The 14,518-nt window shown below is 40.7% G+C and overlaps 2 protein-coding genes and 1 long non-coding RNA gene across 4 annotated transcripts; 2 read left to right on the forward strand and 1 right to left on the reverse strand.

Annotated features, from left to right (window-relative positions):
* Positions 1–1,004: 1,004 nt before the first annotated feature.
* Positions 1,005–10,099, reverse strand: LOC142501902 (SMC5-SMC6 complex localization factor protein 2-like). Of its 2 annotated transcripts, none has more exons than XM_075612474.1 (5): positions 9,923–10,099; positions 3,622–3,738; positions 3,284–3,361; positions 2,487–2,573; positions 1,005–2,101 (listed from the first exon to the last, which is right to left on the reverse strand). In XM_075612474.1, the coding sequence occupies exons 1-5, from the start codon at positions 9,974–9,976 to the stop codon at positions 1,988–1,990; spliced, it is 450 nt and encodes a 149-aa protein (XP_075468589.1). In that variant the 5' UTR covers positions 9,977–10,099; the 3' UTR covers positions 1,005–1,987. The 2 variants fall into 2 exon arrangements, with proteins under 2 accessions (XP_075468589.1, XP_075468590.1); XM_075612475.1 differs by lacking the exon at positions 9,923–10,099 and adding an exon at positions 3,903–3,998.
* On the forward strand, positions 4,719–6,754 carry LOC142501904 (uncharacterized). The gene is made up of 2 exons (XR_012803599.1): positions 4,719–4,990; positions 6,610–6,754. It is a non-coding gene; the product is annotated as an uncharacterized LOC142501904 (long non-coding RNA).
* LOC142501903 (SMC5-SMC6 complex localization factor protein 2-like) lies at positions 8,138–14,042 on the forward strand. The gene is made up of 4 exons (XM_075612476.1): positions 8,138–8,176; positions 8,682–8,858; positions 8,945–9,042; positions 9,782–14,042. Exons 2-4 carry the CDS (start codon positions 8,691–8,693, stop codon positions 9,855–9,857), a joined length of 342 nt encoding a protein of 113 aa, XP_075468591.1. The 5' UTR covers positions 8,138–8,176; positions 8,682–8,690; the 3' UTR covers positions 9,858–14,042.
* The last annotated feature ends 476 nt before the right edge of the window (positions 14,043–14,518 follow it).

Genomic DNA, 14,518 nt, shown 5'->3' on the forward strand with positions numbered 1-14,518 from the left:
TTTGAAAGGGAACCCCCACCTGTACCTCACTTTGTGTTTCCGCAGAGTCTGCGTCAGGGGTCTCATTTCCTTTCGTCTGTCCACTGTGGTTTTAGACAGGTCACTGTAAATTTCCAGTTGGGAATTGTGGAACTGTATGGTCCCCCTTTCTCTGCTGGCTGTGAGGATTCTTTCTTTTGTCGTGTAAGAGTGAAATCGGATTATTACGTCCCTGGCTCTTCTGGGGTCTTCCGATTTTTGACCCAGGGTCCCATGTTCCCGATCCAACTCCAACTGGTCCGAAGTGAGATCAGGGACCAGGTCTGTGAACAGTTCTTTGAGGTAGGGCTGTAGTTGGTTCGGCTCAACCGTCTCCGGAATGTACCGCACGCGGAGATTCCGGCGTCGGCCCCTATTCTCCTGTTCCTCCGCGTTTTCTTTCAGGGCCCGGATCTCACAGTTTAGTCTGTTTATCTCGTCCTCCGCGAGAGAGTAAGACTGCTCCACATCCTCCACCTTTTTCTGGATAGTGTCTGTTTTTTCCTTTAAGGTATTCATTTCAGACTTGAGCTCTGAAATAGCTCTGGCCAAATCTTCCTGAAACCCCGTACGCATCCTTATAAATAGTTCTTCCAGGTACGTTGCTTTCGTTACGTCCCGTGGCTGTCATTTCTTGTCACACTGTACTCACATCTTCCTTTTCCCCCATAATGCTGCAATATGGATCTCTGCTGAAGCAAAACCCAGCATACTGGCTTGGAAAGGTACTCAATGCCACAGTGATGTACCCACACCCACACCGCTTCCGATACCCTCATACAGCTCAGAAGAAACTGCAATAATTATGGAAACAAAAATAAAACCTTTTCCCTGTGTAGCAGAGATAACCAGGTCCAGACGGAGTAGACATCCCCTCAGTTAAACCATTTTTCAAGGGGTAATACCAGAAGATTTTAATGTGTACTGTAGAGCTATGGTAGTGTTTAGCTTAACCTTTTTGAATATCTCAAAATAAAAAACAAAGAAAAGCTGTATTTGTTTAATTTGCATTTTCAAGCATAAAATAAAAATATTTTTTTTTTAAAAAGGAGGTATATTAAAGTGCAATTTGAATAACCCCATCTCCAACAAGCATGTCGCAGCAACAAAATTAGTCACAAAACATATTGTATAAATATCTCAGGTAGTTACAGTAGAAAAATATATACTCCTATTTTATACGCTGTAAAACAAAATCTACATTCAAATTGTAAGATAAAAATAAATGTTAAGTGCATGAGGATATAATAACAAACTCGTTTCTAGTTGATCTCCAGTGAGTCAAATTTAGCGTCAAAACAATCCAGATAGTTTCAGATGAGGACCATGAATAGATCGAGTAGTTACTTGCAAAATACAGTACATCAAACTTAGTTGTCCAAATAACACATTCATCTACAAACAAGGTCACACACATTGGAATATAATATTTGGTGTTAAACTACTCTGCATAGGTGTAGACACTTGGGTAAAGGGAAAAAACTGGCACATTTCCCCCAGAACTATTGTCCTGTTGTCTACGCAACTTTTGTTTATCAGAAATTAGATTAAACAATACACCTACGGATTTGCGGGACAAGGGGGCATTCTGTCACCAAGTAAGCCACTGTGCCCGTGTAAACACTTTATGCAAATTGCTAATTTCTGGCTTCAAATTCTGCAGGAACCCAACAAAAGACACAGTTGCTTTTCCAGAAACTAATAGACATTAGTGTGATAGAACCATACTCTCATTCTAAATCAGATAACCTGAAAGAGTGGGGGGGGGGGGTTCCATTACATTAAAAAAAAAAGTCAGCACAAGGCAAGACACAAATTTAATATAAAAAGTAAATGCAATACATATACAGAATTAGCAATGCATTCCTCGACACTATATAAATATGAAACTTCTGTGCTGCTATTGGTTGGTCAAGTGTCAGCTAAAGGCCAATGGCCCAACATTCTCTTGGTCACCACTTGGGTATAATTATATTTCCATGTCACATGGCTCATCGTTTGGAAGAGCACTGGTTATGCATTCGTCGTCAGGTGCGGGATTTTGATTTTCGCCGACTGGCTCCCAGTAATCGTGAAGCTTTCCCTAAAGAGACATTGGAAATTGTTATTTTAATACAATTCCCCAGAAGAAGAAAAAAAAGTCTAATAAAAGAATGAAATATGAAATTAACATTATTTAACCAGCTATTTAGTAGTTTGTATTGATGCGCAAATATACTGTTCCAGTCTCCTCGTTGCCAACCTCTGCTTCTTACCTGACTTCGCTACCTGCCACCTGCCTCGGACCCCTGCTTGGTACCTGACTTCGCTACCTACCGCCTGCCTCGGACCCCTGCTTCGCTTCCTGCTGTTCCGGCCACCGAGATCCTACCCGCCACAGGAGTCTCCCGTGACACACGCATTCAGAGTGCTATTTGTTCCTTTACTGCTGTATGTTACGTAAATCGCAGGCACGGGCGCTCTCCTACCTTCGTTCTATATAACAACCTCGCAGTTTCACGAATGTCGCACTTCACTTGTTGTTCTAGTGCAACACAGAGCTGTTTTAAATATTTCTGTGATGGGGAAAAAGAACAAAACACTATTAATGGATTAAAGTTACTGTATTTGGAAGAAAGATGATGAGAGAGTAGATAGACACACACACACACACACACACTTAAATCTTTCTAAATTACAGTCACCAATAATCACGCAATAGTTCTTTTAGGTCCACTAAGTCTGCCCCTTCCATCAGAGGTGCACCTAGCATAGCTCTTGCAGTACAATAAGGAGTAACATTACACAAATAATACTCACATTATCTAAATGCTAATACCACTAATGGGATGCCAGCATATTATGGCATCTTTAAAAGAGATATTAAGGTCGGCAATGATAATTACAGATAATCTAGCCCATTTTACTGGCCAAGGCAAGGGTTGTGTTGTATAGCCAGTAAAATGTTCTGTTCCAAAATGACATTATAAATCTCATTTCAAAAGAGACAAATAGACTCCGCAGTCCTGTGACTCCTAACACATGATTAGAGAGTCACTTCCCCTGAGGAGTGCTCTTGGTTCCACAGAATTTAGGCCCTTCACTGCATGGGTTCCTGCAACAATTTATTTCTTTGCAGACCCATTCCGTGCAAAATGGTTTTAAAACTGCACAAAACAGAGCAAGTAGTAGTCTTACCAAGTTACTCCAGTATTTGTGCACATAGAGTGTTGATAAAAATGTGCAACACAAAGACTAGTAAGAAGGTCATAGATGTAATGCTTACTCTTTGGACAGATGGACTTGCATCAGAACAGCTAGCTTCATTCACCAAATTCAAAAGACTGTAGGTCAGATAGTATGCCTGGGTATAAGAAGTAAAAATATATTTCAATATCGCCTCCAGACACAGCTTCACGAATAGGGTTGTTTTGGGAGGGAGGAGGAGGATTCTGCAAGTGACTAACGGCTACTAAAAGGGACAAGAAATAGCACCAGATTGAACAAAGAAGAAAACAGTCCCAATTTTACTTTACAAATCTTGTCCTTTTTTGCAGATGGGAAACCATTTAAAAAAGAACCCCAGCCAGCGACATTTCACACATAACTCCTATGTGAGTTTACCTCTTGCTCCAGTTCTTGGTGGGTTGTGGAGTCCTTTTCAAAACTTAATCCCTTTTCCATTTTCTTTACCAAAGCAGATGGCTTCATCTGCGCCAAACACCGGCACAGGAATGTCATCTAACAAAGAAATGTTTCAGGAAAGGTTTAGCCATTGGATTATTGGGATTCAGCATATACCTGCAGATGGGATCTCAAAGACCCTATAAAATATGGTCTGGGAACTTCATAAGAAAAAGCTATATTTTCATTTCTTCACTTTACTGTAATAGTCATAGTTCTACCTGCAAGTCGTAGTCGAGAGGTATAGATGTACACGTTTCATCCATGAGTTTTGAAACCTTTCCATGAGCTATTCCTTGGTAGACACATGAAGAATGTTATTTATATATGATACAACCCGCACCTCTACCAGCTTATAGCTTTCTTGTATCTCCTTTCTCCTTTAGTTACTAAACGACATCTGAATCTTTTCAGAGCAAAGACTACATAAATAGCCCCAGTAATTAGACTAAAGCCCAATTAACCGATCACAAACCCAGCTCAGGTGTAATGGCATTTTGGGGCGTATCACACACCTGCATCCAGGCCAGCAAATGTATGTTTCATTGTTATCCTGTGACAAACAGCCGGCGAGACTGCATGTCTACTTATAAAACAGGCAAGGCATCCCTCCTATTCTGTTATTCTCCAGCTGTAATATGTTTATTTACTGCTGGGAAAATAATGATACATTTAATGTTACTAATTCTGTCTCTATCGATTTGAAGTCATCTGTTATGATTTAATTAAAGTCATTTATACGCACTATGCCATGCAGGTGCACTGCACCTTTCAATAAATAGGGTGTTAATTGGTATATTGAAGGTGCTTAAGAGAGATTATTTATACCACTTGAGTTTGGACAGTATGTGTTTTCCCTAAAATAGTAACACATCTGCTTTTCATGTATAAGGTAAGTAAATAACAGATGAGGTTAAAAACCAGGTATGACACGTTTGACCGTTAGAGTAGTTTACAAGGGGCCATGGAATATTTTAACATTCGTGATGTATTTTTATTTTTTTTGTGGCATTTGTCATTCAGTCTGTTTTGTTTTTATGTATTTATTTTTTTGCTTTAACAGAGTTGACAATTTTCTTCTCTGTGGGATTAATATTTACACTTTTAAGTGTGTGTGTGTGTGTGTGTGTGTCTGCAACTCATTATGATGTCATGTGCCAGATATATAGCCTACCAGGTACAACACTCAGTGGCTGGCTTGCTACATAGGAGAGGAGGGAGTGTAGAGTGCAAAGAAAGGGGAGGGGAGAGTGCAAAGAGGAGCAGGGCATGAAGGAGAGGAGTCAGGGAGAGACTGCAAGGATGGCAGGTGAGACAGCAAGGAAGGAAGGGAGAGGAGACAGACAGCAAGGAGAGATGGATGGGATGAGTAGGAGAGGAGGGAGCATAGAGAGGAGCAGACACAGTAAGGCAGGGAGTGCAACGAGGAGCAGGACTTGATGGAGAGAGTGGGGAATAGGGGACAAGAGACAGCAAGGCATTACTGGGAAGGGTGAAAACAAGCATAATATGTCATTAATAACCTTTAAGATTGACTTATATTAGGCAGGGTATAGCTGTTAATAAATATATATCGTCCTTTACACACTAGTATAATGGCGCACAACCGCAACATTAATTGAAAACCAACGAGTTAGTAATTTGTCAGTCTGAAAATTATGTGGAGTTAATGGGATGGTTTACAGTGTAGAAATTGACACTTGGTGGTTTGTTATTGTTTTCACCTCACTAGTTAAAACAAAAAAATCAATTGCATTTTAGATTTTGATGCAATACATTTTTCAAAACAGTTCGTATCCAGACTTGTTGCATATTATCCATGTGTAATGGGTCACACCTGCTGGTCTAGATTGCAGGTTCTAGAATGGAAAGAGAAATGTAATTTTATGAAAGCCAAGTCTATCTATGATCCTTTGTTCTGCAATAAGATATTAGGAGAAACCTGAATCATAACTGGAAATAAGTGTTTTTTATTTTCTGTGCAGGTGCAAAGCTCTTGTGTCCATGTAAAATACAGACCTCCCTTCCTTGTGACTGGACTATTTTCATCTTGCTGATGAATGCATTTAGACAAAGAAAAAAATATTTGGTTAAAAAGTGTTTTAAAAACGGGTTGTCATTTTTCCTTCATAAAGAGAAGCTGAAACTTTGCAGGATTTCACTTCTTTTGCTTTTATTTTTTGTTGGCAAGACCTGTCTTTTTCTCTTGTTTTTGGTTCTCTGGTGGTGATAGTACACAAATAAGATGTCACATTGGGGGGGGGGGGTGTAATTAATAGTCCTGGGTAATATGAAAAATGTTTTCATGTTCAAGAAACGTTAAGGAAAACAAATGCAAGTGAGTTAAAGCTAATTATATTTTAAGTGAACTTGTCACACTGACGTTGTTTTGCAACAATGCCCTTTTCGATGTGTGGACCTCTGCTGCATGATGTAACTGAAAGTGCCCTGACCTGTTTAGTGTTACTAAACTCCAGTTCTCAGGGAACCCCAACAGGTCAGGTCTTAAGGATATCCCTGCTTCAGCACAGGTGGCTCAGTCAAAATGACTGAGCCGCTGATTGACCTACCTGTGCTGGAGCAATGATATCCTTAAGACCTGACCTGTTGGGGTTCCCTGAGAACTGGAGTTGGGAAACACTGCCTTAAAGCATGGGTAACCAACTGCAGTCCTCAAGGACAACCAACAGGTCTGGGTTTATGGCTATCCCTGCTTCAGCACAGGTGACCAATGACTGAGCCACTGATTGAGCCACCTGTGCTGAGGCAGGGATATCCTGAAAACTTGACCTGTTAGCTCTTGAAGACTGGAGTTGGCTACCCCTGATCTGTACGAAGAGGGGATCTAGAAAATGAACTTGATGCAGCAAAATATTGTGTCAAGTTTTCAGTCACTCTGTGGTGATATGTTGTTAACTTTGTTTGTAGGGCCTTTTTACAGAGATTTGAACCCCGGTCAAGAAATATTTGATTTGGCTCACTCGGGAGTTCTGTTCAACCACCATACACTTGATTTGAAGAATTTTGGATTCACTGCTGAAATTGAAGAAGAGAGGATTATCTTAAGGTGAGATGTGCGCTACATGTTGATTGCGTATTGGTCAGATTTGGTCCTCTGGACTAAAACATGTACCATTCTGTAATGGTTAACGTACATCAAAACAGCGGCATATAGCAGTGAGGAGCTCAGAATCCAGCATGAGAATGCTGTCATTCTATTAAACAAAGCTGTATACAGGCACTCTCCATATAAACAAAGCAGAGGAATAAACATCAAAGCCCGACGCTACTAACCAGGGAGACAGCGTGTATCACGCATAGGCTAATTTTAACCCTCGATATACCGGAGACAAACCATGAGCATGTGAACGCTGTCGCTATAATAAGGTAATCCTTAGATCACATAGTTAGAGAACTAACTAGAAGCGATGGACCCTTAGTCCCCCTAAGGGAACCGACAGACCCTCGCAAAACCAGATACCCTTAGTGATAAATCCACAGCAGACAGTCAATGGACGGTGTACTCACAATCCAATCCAGGTAAGTTGAAGTCTCCGGTATAGGCTGCGTGCATCCACGAGTAACAGGAACAGATGAACAGGGGAAAAACTAGGAGCACAGCAATGAAAAAAGAGAACTGGAGGCCAAAATGAAAAAATAACAAAAAAATTATTGGTGCATGAACTATTTAAAAGAGAAACCTCTAACGCGTTTCTCGCATGGTGCGCTTTATCAAAGCTCTTTGATTGCTGTGCTCCTAGTTTTTCCCCTGTTCAACTCTCCATATAAACCCAATTTTAATCAATCATATCAATGTTGAAGGGCCTTCTAATATGCTGACGGGGAGCAAAACTATGATATAATGAATAAAGTTAGGCTTTTTGTATGTAACACTGTAGTTACCTTTGTTTTAATGTTTTCATTGAGATTGTGAGCACTAATAAGGCTTAACGCTGAGTCCATACAGCCGTCGCCTGCGCGGAGGTGTGCGCATCTGGGACCTCACCCGCGTGAAGCGGGTTCATTTTTTGGACATGCTAGATGCGCCGTCGGGGCACGTGTCAGTGACATCACGGAGCTGGTTAGCCCTCATTGGGTGAACCGCTCACGTGATCTGCCCGTCACGCTGAGAAATCAGTTTCAACTGATTCCTCGCACAACGCACGCCTCCTCCTGCTGTCGCTTGCCTGGTCTATGGGCCTTATGGCAATGTGATTGCGCCGCGCATGGTCTGCGGCAGCATGGACTCAGCCTGAGACTCCACAAGTAGATGAAATGAAGCTTATATTTTCTTCTATGCAGCTGTGAAAAAACGCATCAGCTCATGTTGGCAACGGGGGGATTCCTAAGTCGCCGAGTGCGCAGACACGTCTGACATCGCGCGCAGGAGCACGGCCGACATTAAAAGGTGTAGATCCCCCTACTGTACTGCTTCCTCCCCATTTGTTGTTACATGGGTGGAAAGCTGAGGTGCCCTGACTCCCACTTGTGTAAAGTGAGTGTGCGAGGGGGGAGGGGAGTGCTTCTTTAAATAAATGGGGAGTTCCCGTGGGACTGTATTATATACAGGGACCTCAGTGACATCCCTTCACCACACACACCTCCAGTGACGCACACCTTCACCACATTGCCGAGCACGCACGTTCTAAGTGAAACTTTTTTGTGTTTTGTCACGGAAATTGTATTTTGGTTTTGATGTTTTTGATTGAAAGAGACTTTTGATAGTATAATTACATTTTCAGTGACACAACAGAAAGAAGTTTCACTTACAACCACTACAACCGCGCGTGCTCATCGCACACCTTTTTTAATTATTCATGCTAATGAGCCCATCTCTATGTGTTTCTTGCCAAGTATAAAGCTTTCTCCACATCCCTTTTTGCAATAATTTTAGTTGGAAGTTTTGGGGTGGGGCACAAGGATATGAGGTCATGAGGATAATAGCACTTGTTTTGAATTATGAGCCTTTTTTTTGTTTTATTTCTTTGTTTGGTCTAAAGTTTTTAGGCATGTGTACAACTCTGTGCACAGAGAGTTACAGTGACCAGGAAATCGTGCTCCTCTCAATTTTACTATTCAAAATACATTTGGACAATCAGCTGAGGCAGATACCTCCGGTGGACTTGTACTCTCTTTTGACAAACCTGTTTACAAACATCCGAGACTGGGAGACGAAGGTAAACTACAACCATAAGTTTTGTAATAGCCGTGGGATCTGAACTGAAGCGCATTACTAACATGGTTTTGTTTATCCCCCGGTAAGATGCCGGAGCTGTGCTTGGCGATTGGTGAACTTGCCACTCATCATCATGATCTACTGAAGCTCGTGCAGCTTGTTCCTACCTCCCATTCTCGTGGAAGGTAATTTAAAATGCAATATTTTATAAAGCCTTCGTTATGATTCACTAGAGTTCACAAAACCCTGATTTAGAGGTATCTGGCATTTGCCATTTATTTCAATTATATCACCCCCTCCCACATAAGGTTTTGCACAGTAAAGAGTACTTTATTATGTTGCGATTTTACACTTCTTCCTTCCTTCCTCCCTACCTCCCCCTTCAAACCAAGAGAGGGTTGGGGTTCCTTACAATACATTTGATCTCAGACGCGCTATTAGAGAGGGTTGGGGTTTCTGCAGAATTTCACAACTAGGGTTCCTTAACCAAGAAAAGGTTGAAAAACCACTGCTGTAGCATATAGCCAGCCTAAGGCTGGGGCCATGGTACCGCAGACCGTGTGGAGGCGTGCGAACGCTGAGCAATCAGACTGCCTTAAGGCAGTGTTCGCGTCCATGCGGCGGGAGGGGGCGCATGTTGCGCAAGAAATCAGTTCAAACTGATTTCTTGGCGCGACAGGCCGGTCACGTGAGCGGTTCGCTCAATGAGGGCGAACCAGCTCCGTGACGCCCCTAGGAACGTCCCCCCACGGCTCGTCCACCATGGCCAGGGAAAGCACTAATATCTGCTCTGGCCATTAAATGATCTTCAAGTTGCACACAATGGCTGAAAGATTGTTGATTGATTTTTTATTTTTTCCTTTTTGTGGAATTTATTAATATGTCCATAAATAACCTTGTGTTTAATGTGACTTTCTTTTTCAGACAATTAAGAAGACATCTTAGCTTGGTTATCATTACAGCTGCCTTTAAATGTGTAAAAACTTTAGTCACTTTTTAATAATATGAAATTAAAATGTAAGATGTGCTTTTTGTTTTGTCAAATGTGTTTATATAGAGAAATACCTTAGATTGTATCCATGAGGACCCTGTCTGGACAACTGACGTGATCGTGCTCATGTCAACATCATGGGGTATTCCTCTTCAGCAGGGGGGGAACTAACCACTGTTTGATAAAATGATCATGCGATCCGTGTAACGGCTGCAGCTTCAGATAAAGCTTCATCCGTTACTCAAACCGCCGTTAGAATGTTTTTTTTAAAGGTGATGGACAGCTCCCAAATGGAACACACATGTCACGTGATGCTGGATGTGGTCCCAAATGTTAAAGGGCAACAGGCAGCCTAATGGCTTCTCTAAATTGGAATATAACCTAAAGCAGCCAACTACAAAGTGTACAATGCTCGGAAGAAGTAAAAGGGGGGGGGGGGATTTAACTGCTTTTATTTATATAATATTTTAATAAATTGTAAGCTCCGTTGGAAATATATATTATTATTATTTTATATATATATATGTCTGAAGCGCGTATTCCCACTGTTATATTATGTCGTGTGTTACTGCTGTGAAGCGCCATGTACCTGGCTTGCTTGCTGGTGCTATAGAAAGATATACATACAATACACTGCATGTGCTGTAAAATACTGGTTTTATTAAAATGTGTATAAATTATTTATTTTTTTGCCGAAGCAGTCAAAGCTCTTAATGGAGCGTCTGTGCTAAAAATTAGTACTTTCTATTCATTTTTATTTTTCTCCAGAATGCCCAAACCTCACTGATTTCAGTACTTTGACATCCAAGTCTTCATTCTAACAATTGGAATAGTAAATACAACTTTTTTTTTTTTTTTTTCCTGGTGCAGCCAATAATTGGCCTCTTCGAAGACCATGTATAAGCGGCATAACTTCTCTAGCATTTTAAATACTTGCCTTCAATTTTTTAAACTAAGGTCTGTTACTTCCTAATTTGTTAGGTTGGTATAGACTTTTCAGTATACTGTCTGTTTGGTGGTTATGCATTTCTTTAACCCAGGCTTTGCTGAAAAGATGTATAATACAGCAGGTGTAAGCTTATAGGGGTTCAAATGGACGTGAAGCAAAAAGTGACACTGTGCTCATATGCATGTAATTTCCAAGAAACCCTGGCTGCATTTGTATGTTATGAGATAATGGTGAAAAGCAGACTGCAGACCTGTCTGAGACATGTGCAGTAGTATTTGTATTTGCTGTAAACATTGTTAAAAAATGTTAGTCAAACTATATATAAAGTAGGTAGCCAATGGATGGTGGTTCAGAGGATCACTACTGCAAACATAAAATGAATAATAAAAGCTATCTTCGTGTACTAATTTGTCAGCAACAAGGCAGCAAGTTTGTGTCTGAACAATTGCTTATTATGTAATTGCATGATTAAGGGTTTCTTTTTGGCATTGGTTTTTGTTCTGGAATATGTTTTGCAGAACAGTCAGCCATGCCCCACCCTAGTGACCAGGCCCAATAGTATAGTACTATTACTAAAAGCGTGATTAGCTAACATTTGCTTATCTTCTGCCTCAACTTAGTCTAGCGTGCATGCCTTTGGTACAACTGAGATTTTATTTTTTATTTTTTGGTACCATTTTAGCATTGATACTTGTGTAATAAGGATTGGCAAGTGCAATAGTCCAGGATAATATTGCATTTTAAAACTACTGTAGTGAAAATGGCAGGAATTAAGTATTTTAATTAATCTGGCATGAGAGGTTAAGGTTGGTTACAAATACAAGAATTGTTTTTATAGCCTGTTAAACCCCTGGGCAGGCCTGTGGTTTATAGGATTGATGGAATCTAGGAATAAGGACATCTGATTTTGTAAGTGTGGGGATTGAAATATGGTTTCCTTGATAATAGAATAAACGATGTTTAAATGTACCTAGAAAGGCATTCTTTAGTCTTCTGCAGAGTATTACAGGTTGTGACTAGCACTACATGTCCAAAAGTTAGTAGTTAACGAAATATGAATATCCTGGGCCTTACCGCACTTTGCAAGATTAACAAATGGATATTTGTAACCTCTGTGATTACACAAAATGATGTAAAAAAAATAAATTGGGTTTTCTATGTATAATCTGTTTCTCTTGCAAAAATGAATGTTTGGTCATATGTATTCAGGTGTAGCCAGGTCTTCTTTTTGGCTACTAAGCTGCCCTGCCTAACATGTAAGCCCTGGTATCAGTGCAGGCATTTAGTCAGAGTTCTCTCCATGAGGGAGATTTCTGGGAGTGTGAAGTCACGGCTTTGACTACATTCCATCCCCTCCCTTAGGGGAGTGGGACAGCTACCCCTCATCCCATTGGGGGTGAGGGAAGAGCCGAGGATAGGCTATGGAGGCCTCTATCCCCAGGGTTGATTCCAGTGACCATTTGGAGGAAGGAAGAGACCAGAGAATCAGTTATAGACTGTATTGTGTGCTGTTGGAAATAATAAAGCAGTTCCTGTTGTATAATATACTCCTGCCTGAGTCTGCAATCAATCAGGGGAAGTATCAAAGGGTTCTCCTGCAGGGATTGTCTCCAGCACTCCTGGAGTCTGCATGAGATGGAGGCACCGCACCATTGAGAGAGAACTCGGCGCTTCTGTTAACCAGCAGGTAACCAGCAAATTACACTCTGTAATAGTTATCTCCCAGAGGGTGGGGGGAAACCTGTTACACAGGCATGTATCTTAAGTATACAGATGACTGTGAAGATGGCATTTGTCGAAGTATTATCGGAACAAAGTTTAATATAAAAAATTATAGATATATTATATCTATCTCTCTCACACACACACACACTCACATCTGGAAATAATTGGACACTGACACAATTTTCATAGTTTTGGCTCTACGCCACCACAATGGATTTGGAATGAAACAACCGAGATGCAATAGAAGTGCAGACTTTCAGCTTTAATTCAAGGGGTTGAACAAAAATATCGTATGAAATGTTTAGGAATTGCAACCATTTTCATACATTTGATCCCCTGAAATAAGGGGACTGTAATTGGACAAATTAATACAATCATAAATAAAATGTTCATTTGTAATACTTTGTCGAGAATCCTTTGCAGGCAATGACTGCTTGAAGTCTGGAACGCATGGCCACCACCAAACGCTGGGTTTCCTCCTTTGTGATGCTTTGCCAGGCCTTTACTGCAGCTATCTTCAGTTGTTTGTTCGTGGGTCTTTCTGCCGTAAGTTTAGTCTTCAGCAAGTGAAATGCATGCTCGTTCGGGTTGATATCAGGTGATTAACTCATTGCAGAATATTCCACTTCTTTGTCTTAAACTCCTGGGTTGCTTTCGCAGTATGTTTTGGGTCATTGTCCATCTGTAAAGTAAAGTGAAGTCCCGTCCAATCAACTTCGCTGAATTTGGCTGAATCTGAGCAGACAATATATCCCTATACACTTCAGAATTCATCCGGCTGCTTCTGTCTGTCACATCAATAAACACTAGTGACCCAGTGCCATTGTAAGCCATGCATGCCCATGCCATCACACTGCCTCCACCGTGTTTTACAGATGATGTGGTATGCTTCAGATCATGAGCCGTTCCAAGCCTTCTCCCTACTTTTTTCTTACCATCATTCTGGTACAGTTTGATCTTGGTTTCATCTGTCCAAAGAATGCTGTTCCAGAACTGGGCTGGCTTTTTTTTTAGATATTGTTTGCCAAAGTCTAATCTGGCCTTTCAATTCTTGAGGCTTATGAATGTTTTTCACCCTGTGGTGAACCCTCTGTATTTGCTCTTGTGAAGTCTTCTCTTTATGGTAGACATGGATAATGATATGCCTACCTCCTGGAGTGTCCTTCACTTGACTGGATGTTGTGAAGGGGTTTTTCTTTACCATGGAAAGGATCCTGCGATCATCCACCACTGTTGTCTTCCGTGTTGCAGAGCTCACCGTACGGTTTTTTTCCCCCCTCAGAATGTACCAAACTGTTGATTTGGCCACTCCTAATTTTCCTGCTATATCTGATGGATTTTGATGAAATAACGAAGGAATAGCCCACACCTGTCCATGAAACAGCTTTTGAGTCAATTGTCCAATTGCTTTTGGTTTCTTGAAAAAGATGGGGCTACATATTAAAGAGATGTAATTCCTAAACCCTTCCTCCAATTTGGATGTGAATACCCTCATTAAAGCCGGTAGACTGCACTTTAATAAGCCCATATTCATTATTTAACTTTGAATTGAATTTATTTTGGTACACAGCAAAAATAACAAAACGTGTGAATTTTTTTATTTTTTATTATTATTATTTTTTAACTGTAATGGGCCTGATTTTGATGAAGGGATTGGGTTAAACACAAAGGTGGACATGTATAAAAAAAAATCCCTTAATTGAGAACATATCTATAATCTCATACACTTGAATAATGAATTAGAATTCAACAGAAGTTTGTTTTGGGATCAGACGTGACCTCTGGAAAGAGCCTATTACACGTGGTAATGTATATAGGATTTCTGTTTTTGTTTTAAGAAACTTCATTTATCATAACTGGTCTTGTAATCTTTCTCTGTAACCTAAGCACTGTACTTTTTGTAACACTTTGCGCTCTGTGGACCCAACAGGTCAGGTTTTCAGGATATCTCGGCTCAGTCTTTGACTGAGCCACCTGTGCTGAAGCTGGGATATCC

This window comes from Ascaphus truei, chromosome 8, assembly GCF_040206685.1.
Source record: "Ascaphus truei isolate aAscTru1 chromosome 8, aAscTru1.hap1, whole genome shotgun sequence".
Taxonomy (NCBI): Eukaryota; Metazoa; Chordata; class Amphibia; order Anura; family Ascaphidae; genus Ascaphus; species Ascaphus truei.